Below are 13905 nucleotides of genomic sequence, written 5' to 3' on the forward strand. Positions count from 1 at the left end.
ATCGAGCATATTTAGTACATTGTTTCTTAATTTCTCAATTCCCTGACCCCTACCTTCTATTGACAGAAGCAATCTGTCCCATGAGCTATCTTTAGCCTCATAAATGTTAAAACAATTTTCTTTCTTTCTTTTTTACCTATATAGTATATATATCAGCAGCAGCATGAGTGAGAAACACACGGCAACTGGAAAATACACCAAAGCTATGCACCCTGACGACAACGTTCGGTGTTGACAAATAAAAAATTGTTTCATTTTGTTCACTTCAATAGTGGACCCCGAAAAGTCCTTTCAACAAACACACGTACTCCACTAATCATCTATTCCATGGAAACCTTAAACAGAATTGAGATAAACAAATTATACCCTACTGTCACATCCCATAAAGTTTCTTCAAATTCAATGCCAATGCATTGCCTGACATTCAAATTCAATGCATCGCTGTTAGGCATATGAAATGAACCAAATCTCACACTTTTACATAAAACAAATATGCAATCACGTGAATGAACTATAGCAAAACAAATCACGACCTTATTTATTTGTAATGGGAACACACAGAGACTTGAGGTCCGCTTGGAATCAAAAATTTGATCATATCCTTCCAAGTTTAAATATGCATTATGTTAATAATTCAAATACATACATTTATTGACCTCTTAATGCGTTGTTGCTAAAGAGGTGCAGAAAATGGTATGGATTAAAATAATTGAATGTCTTAGGAATTGAGAAGTTTGGAAGGAATAATCATGTTTTCAAGTATGCCTGCTGATCCAACATACCACCATCATAGTTTTGAACCCCCTGGGGCCTAGCTGATACAAGCTTTACATGCTAGTGATGGACCGCTTCACGAACAGACTGCTGTCCAAATAATCTTAGTATACAAGAGATGAACCAGTCATACATGGCAAATAGCATAATAATCATTAAAGAAATGTTTTCGAAAACTTCAGAAAATCCCTACTTGGTAGAATGGAACAAGTTCTTCACTAAGTGTCAAAGATCAAATAATGGTTCATTTTTATCAACAAAGGCACTGAAGATGTGTCCGACCAGTAGCTGAATCCAGTCCAATATTCCAGAAAATCTGAAACAGTGAACTCATCCTTTTCACAGGCCTGGATTACATGGATGACAGACATAACTTGCCCCAAATCCATTTCCGATTAAGGTAGGCTATTGTAATTAGAGTGTGAAACTGTATGCCAAGTAACTGATCGCTTAGATAACCTCATGATCATAAGCCTCCGTTTCATGCACACCACTGCTGCTGCCAGCCATTCCTTAACATAATCTGTAGATGATCCACGGTGTCAATATGGTGTGCAAAAGCAGATGTTCACTAATTTTCCCATGAAGAAACTATATCTTAAAACAGATCATTGCTAAAGAAGTGATGCATAATGCAATAAGGATCAGAGTATCCAATGCACAAGAATTCAATATACTCCACTTATCCTCCACCTCAAAGTGTAAATCTTGAAAAAAAGGAGCGTGGTGCAGAGGCTGCAGCATCGACCACAGCTGCAGCACCACTTAGTGGTACATTTGGTACAGCATTATAGGTTTCCTGACATTTCCTGATCTGCAGATAACAATATTGAAATTGAAATTTTAGTCCACAAACGACCAAACTAGGTTAACAGGACAGGAGTACAACATAAATTTACAGCTATGTGTGTGAGTGCATGCACGAGACCGTGAGAATATCAACACACTCTAATGCAGTTTACAGGTGGGTTGATGGACCTCTTCGGGGCTGAACTGCAATAACGTTCCAATGACTGGGAGGAGAGCCTCAACTTCTCCTGTAAATGTGTAGAACAAGAACGTAAATCTAAGAATATAGATTGGCCATATATACTTTGAAGTAGTATTAAAAATTGAAGCTATATAGGCAGGACCAGAAGTTTATACCAGTTTCAAGCAATTTCAAAATAACATTCTTCAGATATGTCATATCCACACCATCACGCTTCTGAACCCTATCCATGTTCCGCAACTCACTCTTAAGCATCACTTCCTGCATCCACATAATTCTTTGAAATTTGCAAGTAAACAACCAGAAAGACAAAAGAAGAGTGTTCACAGTATTCTCAGAATCTCCTTCTCCTTGCCTTCCTCTTATACTCCATCTCTCTGATTGCTGGCTAGTTCCTTGTGTTTTGCTTCAAAGATAGCTGTTGCTACAAAGTCCTCACTACTATAACGAAATTACATACAATCCCTAGAAACTCTTATTTGATGTTTATTATTGAGTCTCAAAATAGTCACCAATCTTTCATGTTTATTGTTGAATCTAAACATAGTCAAAACGAACAAGCGGCTATTCTATTACAAGCTGCTATTCAAAAGAAACAAATATGTTTCAGCAAGAAAAACAAGTCAAATTTATGAAAATCTAGAATATATCAACTTCAAAATAATTATTGCACCTCAATATTAATCAGCCAAGCCAGAAAAAAAAGCAACGATAGCTCTAATAGCCTTTTCTGATTTGTCACAAAGTAATATATCAGCACAATTCCAGAGAAGGCACTTCTTGACAATGTAAGTTGGCCCATTAGGTCATTAATATGTCAAAACAACAAAATAATAGTTTAAGCCTCAGGTGTCATCAGATCACTTAAGAGTTTCCCTTATTAAGAGCACATGTACTGCACAAGGAACAGCTAGTTTGGAGATCAAAAAGCTATAGGGAACTGACCTCCTTTAACAATTGAAGTTCATATTTTTAAGATGTAGAAGGTTCCCTGAGGACTCCTTAACAATTCATCTTACTTCTAGATGGAGCATGGTTTCTCTTTCGAAGAATTTATCGCAGTGTTTTCGCTTGCAACAGTATTTTGACCTGCCATAGTGCATGTGTTGGGGACCCACTCCCAATGTTTCCCTATACCTGGGATCGTTGAAGCTGGTGTTGAAAAATATGGTAGCCATGAATTGGTATTTTCATCTTCAAAAAGAATTGGGAAATTTGAATTTTTCAATTTGCCTCCAAATTTATTTCAAGTCCGCCTCATGATGTTTTAGGTGGGTTGGACCCCTAAGAGACACCCATTCGACCCCCACTTGAAGGCTATAAAAAGATCATTTCTCTTAAATTGGACACATCAATTTTGTCTTATGCATCTCTGATCCAGCTAAATTGCAGGGAGGGCCAAAATTTCAGGAGCTTGGATTTTGTCTTGGCATTTGATCATGATCTTGGGTATTGGACTGGTTATTCTCTTCTGATGTATTGATGTGATATGAACTCTCTCTCTCTTATAAGGATGAATTTCTAGGTTTTCCCCTTGTGGGTTTTGCCCTGGCCTTAGGCCTAATTTTTGTGTCTATTGTCTCATGGTTTCTTGGTGTTTCTACTGTGATTTACTACCACTCTTTTATGCTTATGAATGATTTTCGTACTGTTTAATAGAATAAATGTTACACAATGCTAATGATGATTTGAAGCTGTGAAAATGACATAAGGAAATTATTCTAAGCATTGCCCTAGTCAAAAAATTAACATGGTATTAAATTTGGGGGGAATTGAAGGAGCAGTTTGAGGAAGACAAGCATTCAAATCAAAGTGTAGAAGGCTGGCTGCTGAACTATAATTACACTTGAAAACAGAGGTATGAACCAGAATTCAATCTGAGGTATGTAACACTTCTTTTATCCTTGCAGAATATATGCGAACTTATTAAAAGTATCTCTGTGATATTATTGTGACCCTTTCTGTGTTATTTGAAATCTATTATGTGAGCTCTGTAGCTCCTCCTGCGAAATCTGTGACAACTTGTCTGCAAGTTCCCTTTGATCTCTGTAACATCAAATTATAGTTGAACATTATGAGACACTCGAGTTTCAGAGTATTGGCATTGAAGTTCTCTTTATGAATCTAATAATAAATGATTGAACCTAGAATTTGTTTGAGGGATCATTTTATGCGAGAGTCCTTAGAGTCTCAGGCATCAGGTCTTCTATCCCTCGCTATCCAAATGATCTTTGGCCTTCATATCCGCAAAGACTATTGTGCCTCAGCCTTCAAGGACCAGTATTTCGAACTGAGGCATACTAATGAGGGCTCTAAATTCTATTCATTAAGATTTTTCTAATCTTCCAGTCATGCAAAGTTCATAATACATCTTTTCTGAAAAATTCTGGGCATATTTTTTTTAAGTGCTAAAAACTATAAAGACCCCTCTTGTCCTATAAGATCTGATCTGGAAATTTAATTATATGGCACCTCTCTTATCTGGTTCGAGTTTAAATTGTCTTCGAGAATCTGAGTCTCTGAATTATTCAAGCAACTGATTCTGTGAGGACCAAATCTATATGTATGTGAGGATCAAATCTATAAGAGGATCAATCTTATGCCACAACAAAAGACCTAGTTTATATATGGGGAAGACTGATTGTATGAGATCCGAATCCATGACTATGAAGTTCGAATCTATTATTGTGATCCAAGATGGAAATCCGGGTACTTCCAATGCGAATGTATGTCTTCAGTATAAGCAGGAGAATTACCTCATGCTTGAGGTCAGATTTGCCACTATGGATTCCTATTTGAAGCCTGTAGTCTCGAAGCTACGCTGTGTCATATCTTTGAAAACTGAAACTGTTCCATGAAAATAACCTAATCTACTCGATCAATTCTAAAGCTCCTGTTACAAAATTTTGTCTACTATTGAGTTTTGTTATATATATTCATGACTCTGTCTAGAGGGTTGGTACACTTTACAAAAGCCGACTTGATTGATTTAAAAGAGAGAAACCAACTATCCCATGATTCAGGACTCTGTTTCCTATCGAAATTTTGATGGACTTGGGGTTCAACCTTCATGGACTAGTTTCCCAATCGTTTGGATTCTGAAGGTTGTATAGCATGATTGATGATTCTTAGATATGATTCACTTTCTGGTATGTTTACTCACCATCTCTAGAGTTCACCCCATTTTGCATAATAATCTAGCTGTTGCACTAGTATTAAATTGTACTGACAAATTGGTCTGCATATCCCCACTCCCTTCCCTCTTGATTAAAGTCTTGTGAGTTTTGATCCCTGTTGTCACTTGAAGTGTACACCCAAAGCGACAATGCTGAGGGCAGGGGCTGTCACTCTGATCCCTGCCCCTCCGTTTAAGTTATGTCCTAAATGGAGGCTAAGGGGGTAGTCCCTATAGATGGAAAGATGAGAAACCCCTTGTAAACTGTTAGTTTTTGTAGCATCGGATGTGTTCTATCCTTGAAATTTTGTGGAGAAGCTAGAATACATGAGATCTCCAAAACCCATAAGTCGTTTGTGGAAATTGTGTCTAGAACAATGTTTTCAAAACCGTTTTTAAAAACAGGTTACCGGTCTAACCGGCCGGTTAGCAAGGCCGCCGGTCTAAACCGGCCAAAAAACCCGGTTGGAAAGGCCATTTCGCCATTTTTTTGCCCTAACTGGTGAAAACCGGCCGGTTTGTATAAAACCGGCCGGTTTTGTCCTAAACCAGCCGGTTTTAGGCACGCCCACCGTAAAGTTAAAAAAAACATATTTTTCACTGTGTTTCAGGGGTTTTAGGGGGAAACTAAGGGTGTTTCAACCCTAACAATGTTGCCAATTAATGGTAATGTTAAATTCTTAAAGTAAAAGTGACATTTCCTTTAATTTTCATTTTCATCCTTTTATTTAAATTTTTAACATTACCATGAAATGACTCAGGATGTTTGAGAGTGGTTTCGACCTCATTGGATTTCATATGGAGAAACTAGAATTTTAGATTTCACTCAAAATTCAACAGACTTAATGGTTTTCAGGATTTCATGGTTTGGGGGTAAACAATAAATGCAATCGGAGCTCCAAATGATGAGCAAAACTCCTGATCTAGATTCCATTGTGTTGGATGATATTGATCCAACATTAGAATGGGTGGAGGAGACTGAAGAACCTGTGTTTGAGGCTGATTTTGATATCGACATGGCTTTAGCAGGGGATGATGCAGATTATGTGGTGGCATCAGAACTAGGATCAGTAGCGGCATCAAGGAAAGGCAAAGAACCAGTGGAAGGCACTAGTCATGCAGGTCGACAAACTCGTGCTTCCATTAGGTCCACTTCTATTGTCATTGGTGGCATTGATACTGAGGTTGCAGATCAGGCTGAGGCATCCTCAGACTCTGAACCAGATGATGTCTATGTAGCTCCTGATGATGATCTTGTGTCTAGTAGTGGTGATGAACTTGATGATTGATCATGTGTACACTGTAGACTTGTAGTAGGCCAATGGCCTCATAGCTTGCAACATTGTTTTTGGACTTTATAGGCCATTTAGAGCCTCATTTCTTATGTATTTTGCTACTTTGTCAATGATATGTATTGTACTCGGGGCCATTTTGATATATTCACCTTTACATGGTATATAAATGAGCAAACTTCGCATATTTTGTCTTTATTGGCTTGGAATCATGGTTTTACATCTTAAAAATAGTTTTATTTCATTAAAAATTAATTATTTAATGTATTTTTTTAAAACCGGTTCGTTTAGACCAAACCAGTCCCGGTTAGACCGGTTCCGGTCGGTAAACCGGTTCATTAGGTGGACCGGTCCGGTCACCGGTTCCGGTTTTAAAAACATTGGTCTAGAAATGACTTAATTAGATTATTAACCAGTTTTTAAATATTTTCTAAGTCTAAACTTAAGGAATATGGTTAATTAATTAGTATTAATTAAGCCAAGGCGAGAATCATCTAGAAACTCACATGGACTGATCCAGAGATGATCCTAGCCATTGATTAAGTTTTAATCTTGGCCGTTGGTGCTCCAACAAAGGATTATAAGAGGAGGTCAATGTGGTGATGGAGAGGTACACTTGAGAGGTTCGATTTCGTGAGCAGATCGATTTCCAAAGTAGCAGTAGTTAGTTGCCAAGGAGAGAGCTAGAGATCGAAGTAGTGAGAGAGGGGTAGAGACAATGACACTGGAAGAAGATTTCTAGATCCAGTGAGTGCATCTGCAGATACATAGAAGAGCCACAGAGAGGCTGACGCTGGGGCAGTGCAGTAGCCTCTAGAGGTAGTTTCGATTCTGCTAGGAAAAGCAGAGTTTGAGTTCCAGAATCTGGACAGAGGTTCTGGGGGTCAAGAGAGACATTTTTCACAAACAACAGCAGACTAGACGGCTTGAGGAGAGGCTAATCTAGACTGAGCACAGAAGGGACTGCGCTAGAGTCTAGAGTGATGTAGAGGTAGTTTGGACGGCTCACTTGGAGTTGCCGTCAGAGCCCAGATTTCCCTGTGGGGTGAGGAAAATTCCTCACTAGATTTTTGCTAGTATTTTTCTCTGCAAGATTGCTAGTATTCGGCATCCAAATTGTACTCAAATTATTTCACTGTTGCTTACCAATAAAACCCTCAGTTTCTGCACCAGTTTTCCCAAGTTGGCTTATTTCGGGGATTTTTGTCCAAAAATAACTGTGTTATTTTTATGTCTGTGCTAGCATTTCTTCCAACGTTTATTCTTCCATAGTTTTATTTGTGTAGATTGCAGTGCGTTTTATTTAGTATTTGTCGTAGAAAACAACAAATAAATTGTTATATTAAATTAACAATTAGGAGAATAATTTCTAGTTGCTGCAATAGGATTCCAGTTTGGAATTTTCACATGGTATCAGAGTGCAGTTGATCACCGAGAGAGCTTAGAAGGAATTTCGTTGTTCAGTAAGAGCAACAGGCTAGAATTCCCAGGGGCAGCATAGTCTTTTGCCATGAGGCCGAGTTACTTGAGGAAACTCGATTTTTCAGAGAAAAAAATTGATCTTTCTAGATTGAGTAATTCCAGAGGCAAAGGGAGCGGCTCAGATTTTTCGTTGAGCAGATTTCTAGCTAGTCACAAAAGTTTTGCAGTAGTACGTTAGAGCAGAGCCATCATTGGGTGGAAGAAAGAAGAGCACACATAGAGGGAAAATTTTCCTTAGGGAACTTCTAGTCTTAAGAAGTTCGATTTTTCTTTGCAAATAAGCAGTCATTGTGATCAGATATTCTCACACCAAAAGGGAGTGTGAATAGCAGAGCAACAACTGAGTAGAAAGAAAGAGGTAGTTTTTGATAGTTCATTGAGATGGCTATTGTTGGGCTTCGTGATCAGGATAGATTGGATGGAGCTTCCAACTACATCATCTGGAAGGCACGGGTGTCCTTCCTTCTAGATGAATATGGCCTGAAAGCCTATACTGATGCAATAGTACCAGATCCTTAAGATGCAAATTAGCTGATAGAGTACAGTAAGGAGATGGCACGGGCGAAATGATTGATCCTAGATGGAGTCCGGGATCATGTTGTTTCACATCTAGCTAGCAAAGATACTGCCAAGCAGATGTGGGATGCCCTTGCCACATTGTTTCAGGGTACTTACGAGCACCAGAAAATGTACCTCGAGGAGAAGTTGAGGCTCATCTAGATGCAGAAGGGGGAAGGCATAGACTCCTTCCTCACTAGGATTCAGGAGGTTTGGGACCAATTGCCAGTTGTTGGGGAAACACCTCAACCCACAAAGCTAGTGAGATTGGCACTCAACAGTGTCTCCGAGGACTAGCAGGCCTTTGTCCAAAACATATTGGGCAGAGACAAGTTACCAGGTTGGGAAAGGATGTGGGCTGACTTGTGTGAATTTTTTTGAATCTACACATCAAAAATCCCATTGCAATCACTAGTATATCATCTCCTACTTGTTTTTACATTCAACAAGTTATTTAATTATTTAAACACTGATGAAACACTACTGCAGACTACACTGACATACAGATCATAAACTGAAACAATATGGGACAAACACACAAGGGACACCATTATTTTTGGACCAATGTCCCCGGAAAAACCCAATGCGGGAAAACCAGTGCAACATATAGAGAGTTTGTATTATTAAGCAAGCAGAATCTGAGTACAACAGGTTGCCTCACACCGGCTAACCTTTAAGAGAAATATCGGCAGCAAGAAATACATACGAGGGTTTACCTCATTCTCTAAGTCACAACTGATCCATTGAATGGCTAACTCCAGCAAGCACTGCGAAAATATCAACACAATCTTCTCTGTGTGGGCCAACGTCTTGCCTCTGGGAGACTACGTCACTTCTCTGTTGGATCAATTAGCTCTTAGGAGTTTCGACTTCAGCCCTACCGGCTCAGAACATCGAACTCCCAGCAAAATCTCAAACTTTTGACGAGCCTCTCTGCCTAGTACTCGTTGGCTCAGAACTCCCTTCTGATCCAACTTTCATCTATTGCTCCTCTCACTGCAACTCAGATCACCTATTCAATTTTCTCAGCAAACTACCCCCCAAAAAAATCGAATTGACTGATTAATATGGTGTCAATATGGTGTATCTCCAACTGACCCTCAAGCCTCCTCTTATATTTTTCATGTTGATGAATCAACGACCGAGATTAAGTCTCTAATCAACGGCTAAGATTAAAACAGACTTGATCCTCGTCACTCAGAAGTTTCTCACCCATATTCTTATTAATACCCATTAATATTTTTATTTTCCTAAGTTTAGACTTAGGAACCCATTAAAAATATTAATTATTTTAATAACTACTCATCTAGGTGGAATTTCTCCAAACGATTTCTGGGTCTTGGAGATCTCATGTGTTCTAGCCCCTCCACAAAATTTTGGAGCTAGAGCACATCCGATGCTACCCAAAATCACACTCCCTCTTAGCGAGGAATGTGCTCTAGCAATACTTCTCAACAGAAGCACTACATTGATCCACTGCACTGGTCCTCTATGTTGTTGATGCTTGGCTTGTTGCCTTCCATCCACTGCACTACTGCAACCTGTACTGCTGCCCATGACTCTGCCACTGTCACTGCTACATCTGTATCGCAGCTCCCTCTCAAAACGTTGCATCATGCTGCCTATAGCACTGCCATTGCTAACTGCTACATTGCAACTCAGTTATTGAGAAGTAAGTAAATTAAACTTCACCCAAAATCTGACATCCTGGTCAGTATGGATGCCTCGTGATGTTGAAGCTACCTCTGCTGCTACACTGTGCTAACCCTCTGCTGCTACTGCGCCGCTGTAAATTGCACTGTGCCCCTCACACTGCTACAACATCCACTGTGATGCATCAGGCTTTGGCACGCTAGCTCTACCACTTTCACTCCATCACACCTTGCTCCAACCGACACCTGTCATTTTGCTACTGTCCTTAAGGGAACCTGTAGCAGTATGTGATCCAAGAGTTTGGGCACCTCAGGGATCCTGCCCCAGTGTGTAGTCTTCCCGACTACAGCTCTATGTCGCCCCACCTCTTCTCCAAAGGTGCATGAGCACTCATGGCACAATTCTCATCATCATCCTCCTTGTCAGCCTTCGCTAGAGCAACCTTCGAGTCAGAAGCCTCTTCCTTGCCCTTCTTCCAAGGGCACTGAGTGGCGAAGTGTCCTAGTTCACCACACTTGAAACATCTGACCTTGGTTATATCCTTTTTCTTCCTTTTCTGTTGCCCATGTTGTCTCGTTGATGCGAGAGCTGCATCCTCCTCCTCCTCCTTCTTGACCCGACTTCCTTTGCCGCTACCTCCTGCCTTGGTCAGTCTCTTGATCTATTGTTGTCGAAGAGCTGCCCACATTTCCTCCCATCTGGGGAGAGAAGATCTGCCCAAGGTACTCTGGACAAATGTCTCCCAGTCTTCGGTGACTACATTCTGGGTGGTCCTGACCATTAAATCAGGATCTGGTGTAGACCCCACGAAAGTCAACTGGTCTCGATTTCCTTGGAGCCTGAGAAGGAAGGGATTGATCTCTTCTCCCTTCTACATTTGATACTGTCTCAACTGATTCTCCAATAGCATATTTCATTGAACGGAAGTCCCCTGGTACAAGGTGGTCAGTGTTTCCCACATCTCCCTTGTTGTGTCCTTCTTAGCAATGTGTGGGACCACATGATCTTTGACCCCATCTAGAATCATGCATTTTGCCTTCGCTTGGGACTCCTTGTACTTCTGCAGCAAATCAGCGTCGACCAGAGCAACAACTACTTTCAAGGCATAGTCCTTGATGCGATGTTTGTCAAGGATTTCCAGGATCTTGGCCTTCCAGATGACAAAATTGGATGTTGCATCCAATTTGTCCTGATCCCTCAGTTTATTGACTACCATCTTTGCTAAAAAAATATAGGATTGGTTCTCTTCTCCCTCTCTTGCTGCTAATCCAACAAGACTCAGATCTAGATTTCTTTGGCGTAAGAAACCCTCTAAGGAACAAGCTCCTCTGGACTCCATTTGAGTCATGATTTCCTTCACGGAAATCCTACAGCCAAATGTCGAATCACTCCTCTCCAATCCTCCTTTGTTGTTGCAACCCGGATCTAGATTTCTTTGGCTCGAGATCTGTCAAGGCAGTGACTCCCTTTACCTCGACTTTGTCTCCAAAGACATTGTTCTACACCAACAACAACAACGTCCCACCAATGCCACTGATCGAATCTGCTCTGCTCTTCCAGCCCCGACAACTAATTGATTTGAGCTTCTTAGGCTCTGTGCTGGTCCAGAGAGCTGACACAACCAATGTGTGAGCTCCTCTCGAGTACTGCATCACCCTCTACAAGCTCGAAATTAAATGCAGGCACTGTGTGAGCCTCTGCATCACTCCTTCCGCTGTTCATCTGCCTCTGAAACAATGCTGTCACTTGGGACAATTGCTTCTCTATAGCAAATTCACTGGATCTCCCGGCTGATGTCTTCAGTGTCCTATGATCTGTAATTCTCTGATACCATGTGAAAATTTTTGAATCTACACATTAGAAATCCTATTGCAATCACTGGTTTATCATCTCCTACTTGTTTTTACATTCAACAACTTATTTAATTATTTAAACACTAATGAAAAACACTACTACAAACTACACTGACATACAGATCATAAACTGAAACAATATGAGACAAACACACAAGGGACACTGTTATTTTTGAACTAACGTCCCCGGAAAAACCCAATGCGGGAAAGCCAGTGCAGCATATAGAGGGTTTTTATTATTAAGCAAGCAGAATCTGAATACAACAGGTTGCCTCACACCGGCTAACCTTTAAGAGAAATATCGGCAACAAGAAATACATATGAGGGTTTACCTCGTCCTTTAAGTCACAACCGATCCACTGAATGGCTGACTCCGACAAGCGCTGCGAAAATCCCAGCACAATCTGCTTTGTGTGGGCCAACGTCTTGCCTCTCGGAGATAGCGTCACTTCTCTGCTAGATCGATTAGCTCTCAGGAGCTTCGACTTCAACCCTCCTGGCTCAGAACATCGAACTCCCAGCGAAATCTCGAACTTCTGATGATTATCTCGCACTACCACTGCAAGAACCCTCTTGGCCTGCGTCAGCTCTGTGTGAGCCCCTTCCTGGGCTGCATAGCCCTCTGCGTTGCCTCTCTGATGCTATTGTGGCCTCTTTGCCTAGTATTTGATGGCTCAAAACTCCCTTCCAATCCAACTCTCTACTAATGCCCCTCTCACTGCAACTCAGATCACCTATTTGATTTTTTCAGCAAACCACGCCCCAGAAAAATTGAACTGACTAATCAATATGGTGTCAATATGGTGTATCTCCAACTGACCCTCAAGCAACTTATACTTTTCATGTTGATGAATCAATGACCGAGATTAAGTCCCTAATCAATGGCTAAGATTAAAACAGACTTGATCCTTGTCACTTAGAAGTTTCTCACACATATTCTTATTAAAACCCATTAATATTTTTATTTTCCTAAGTTTAGATTTACGAACCCATTAAAACTATTAATTATTTTAATACCTCCTCATCCGGGTGGAATTTCTCCAAACAATTTCTCAGTCTTGGAGATCTCATGTGTTCTAGCCCCTCCACAAAATTTCGTAGCTAGAGCACATCCGATGCTACCCAAATTCAACAACTTGCAGTAGGAGGAGTTGAGGGGAGCTCTTCTAAAGAGCTCCATCAATGGCAGCAACAATGGACATAAGTTGGTGGAGGAAGACAATGTGGCTCTCGCATTAGAGGGTCCCAATCAAGGATAGGGCGAGCAGAAGAAGAAGAAGGACTCGTCGAAGGTCAAGTGCTTTAGATGTGGTGAGCTTGGTCACTACAGTACCCAGTGTCCTCTCAAGAAGAAGGGCAAGCAGGAGAAGAAAGACCAACAGGCAGCTTCAACAGAGATCGATAGGCTTTCCTCTAGGCTGGAGGAAGACTTCATGATGTTTGCCGACATACCTCCAAGAGCGAGGCGGGGTGACTTGGTGCTGCAGCCCCAGAGTGGTACAGATGGGCAAGATCCTTGAGGAGTCCACCTCATGGATCAATACCTTGCTACGAGGGCCCACAGTATTCAGTAGCAGGATGGATCAGTGACAATTGATGCAGTCAGGTGCCATAGTGATAGTTGCAAAGACTAATAGCAGTCAGATACTAGGTGCGCAGTGCGGAGTTGGCAACAGTGCAGTTGGCACAGTGTAGAGTTGACAACAACGCAGATTCTTCAGTGATAGTGCAAATACTAGCGACAGTTAGAGACTCAGGTGACAGATGCATTATACTGATCACAATTGATTCAGTATTTTGGATGCTTTTCAGCTGCAGATGTTACAGTTGCAACAACAGCAAATGAGAGGGAGTTGTAGTGCAGATGTAGTGTTGGCAGCAATTCAACAGGCTTAGTAGAAGCAATGATGCAACATATATAAGAGTTGCACAATGGTAAGTGGGCAATATGGTCAGACATTAGCAGTGTGACAGGAGATGATGCACAGACATGGTGTTGATACAAGGCGTGTAGTAGCACTAGAACACATTCCTCGCTAAGAGGGAGTGTTAGTTTTTGTAGCATTGAATGTGTTCTAGCTTTGAAATTTTGTGGGGATGCTAGAATACATGAAATCTCCAAAACTC

General features: G+C 40.9%; 1 protein-coding gene across 1 annotated transcript in view; it reads right to left on the reverse strand.

Moving 5' to 3' along the window:
- Window positions 1-571: 571 nt before the first annotated feature.
- ATGRIP (Golgi-localized GRIP domain-containing protein) overlaps window positions 572-13905 on the reverse strand; it is a 456132-nt gene continuing 442798 nt past the window's right edge. The window contains exons 25-28 of the mRNA XM_089402096.1: window positions 1921-2026; window positions 1753-1811; window positions 1468-1588; window positions 572-1297 (exon numbers count right to left, since the gene is read on the reverse strand). Of these exons, the coding sequence (XP_089258222.1) occupies window positions 1469-1588; window positions 1753-1811; window positions 1921-2026 (285 nt within the window). The 3' untranslated portion in view covers window positions 572-1297; window position 1468. The remainder of the gene's footprint in view (window positions 1298-1467; window positions 1589-1752; window positions 1812-1920; window positions 2027-13905) is intronic.

Source organism: Pinus tabuliformis, chromosome 2_1 (genome assembly GCF_031772625.1).
Source record: "Pinus tabuliformis cultivar Carrire ecotype Pingquan chromosome 2_1, CPIR1, whole genome shotgun sequence".
Taxonomy (NCBI): domain Eukaryota; kingdom Viridiplantae; phylum Streptophyta; class Pinopsida; order Pinales; family Pinaceae; genus Pinus; species Pinus tabuliformis.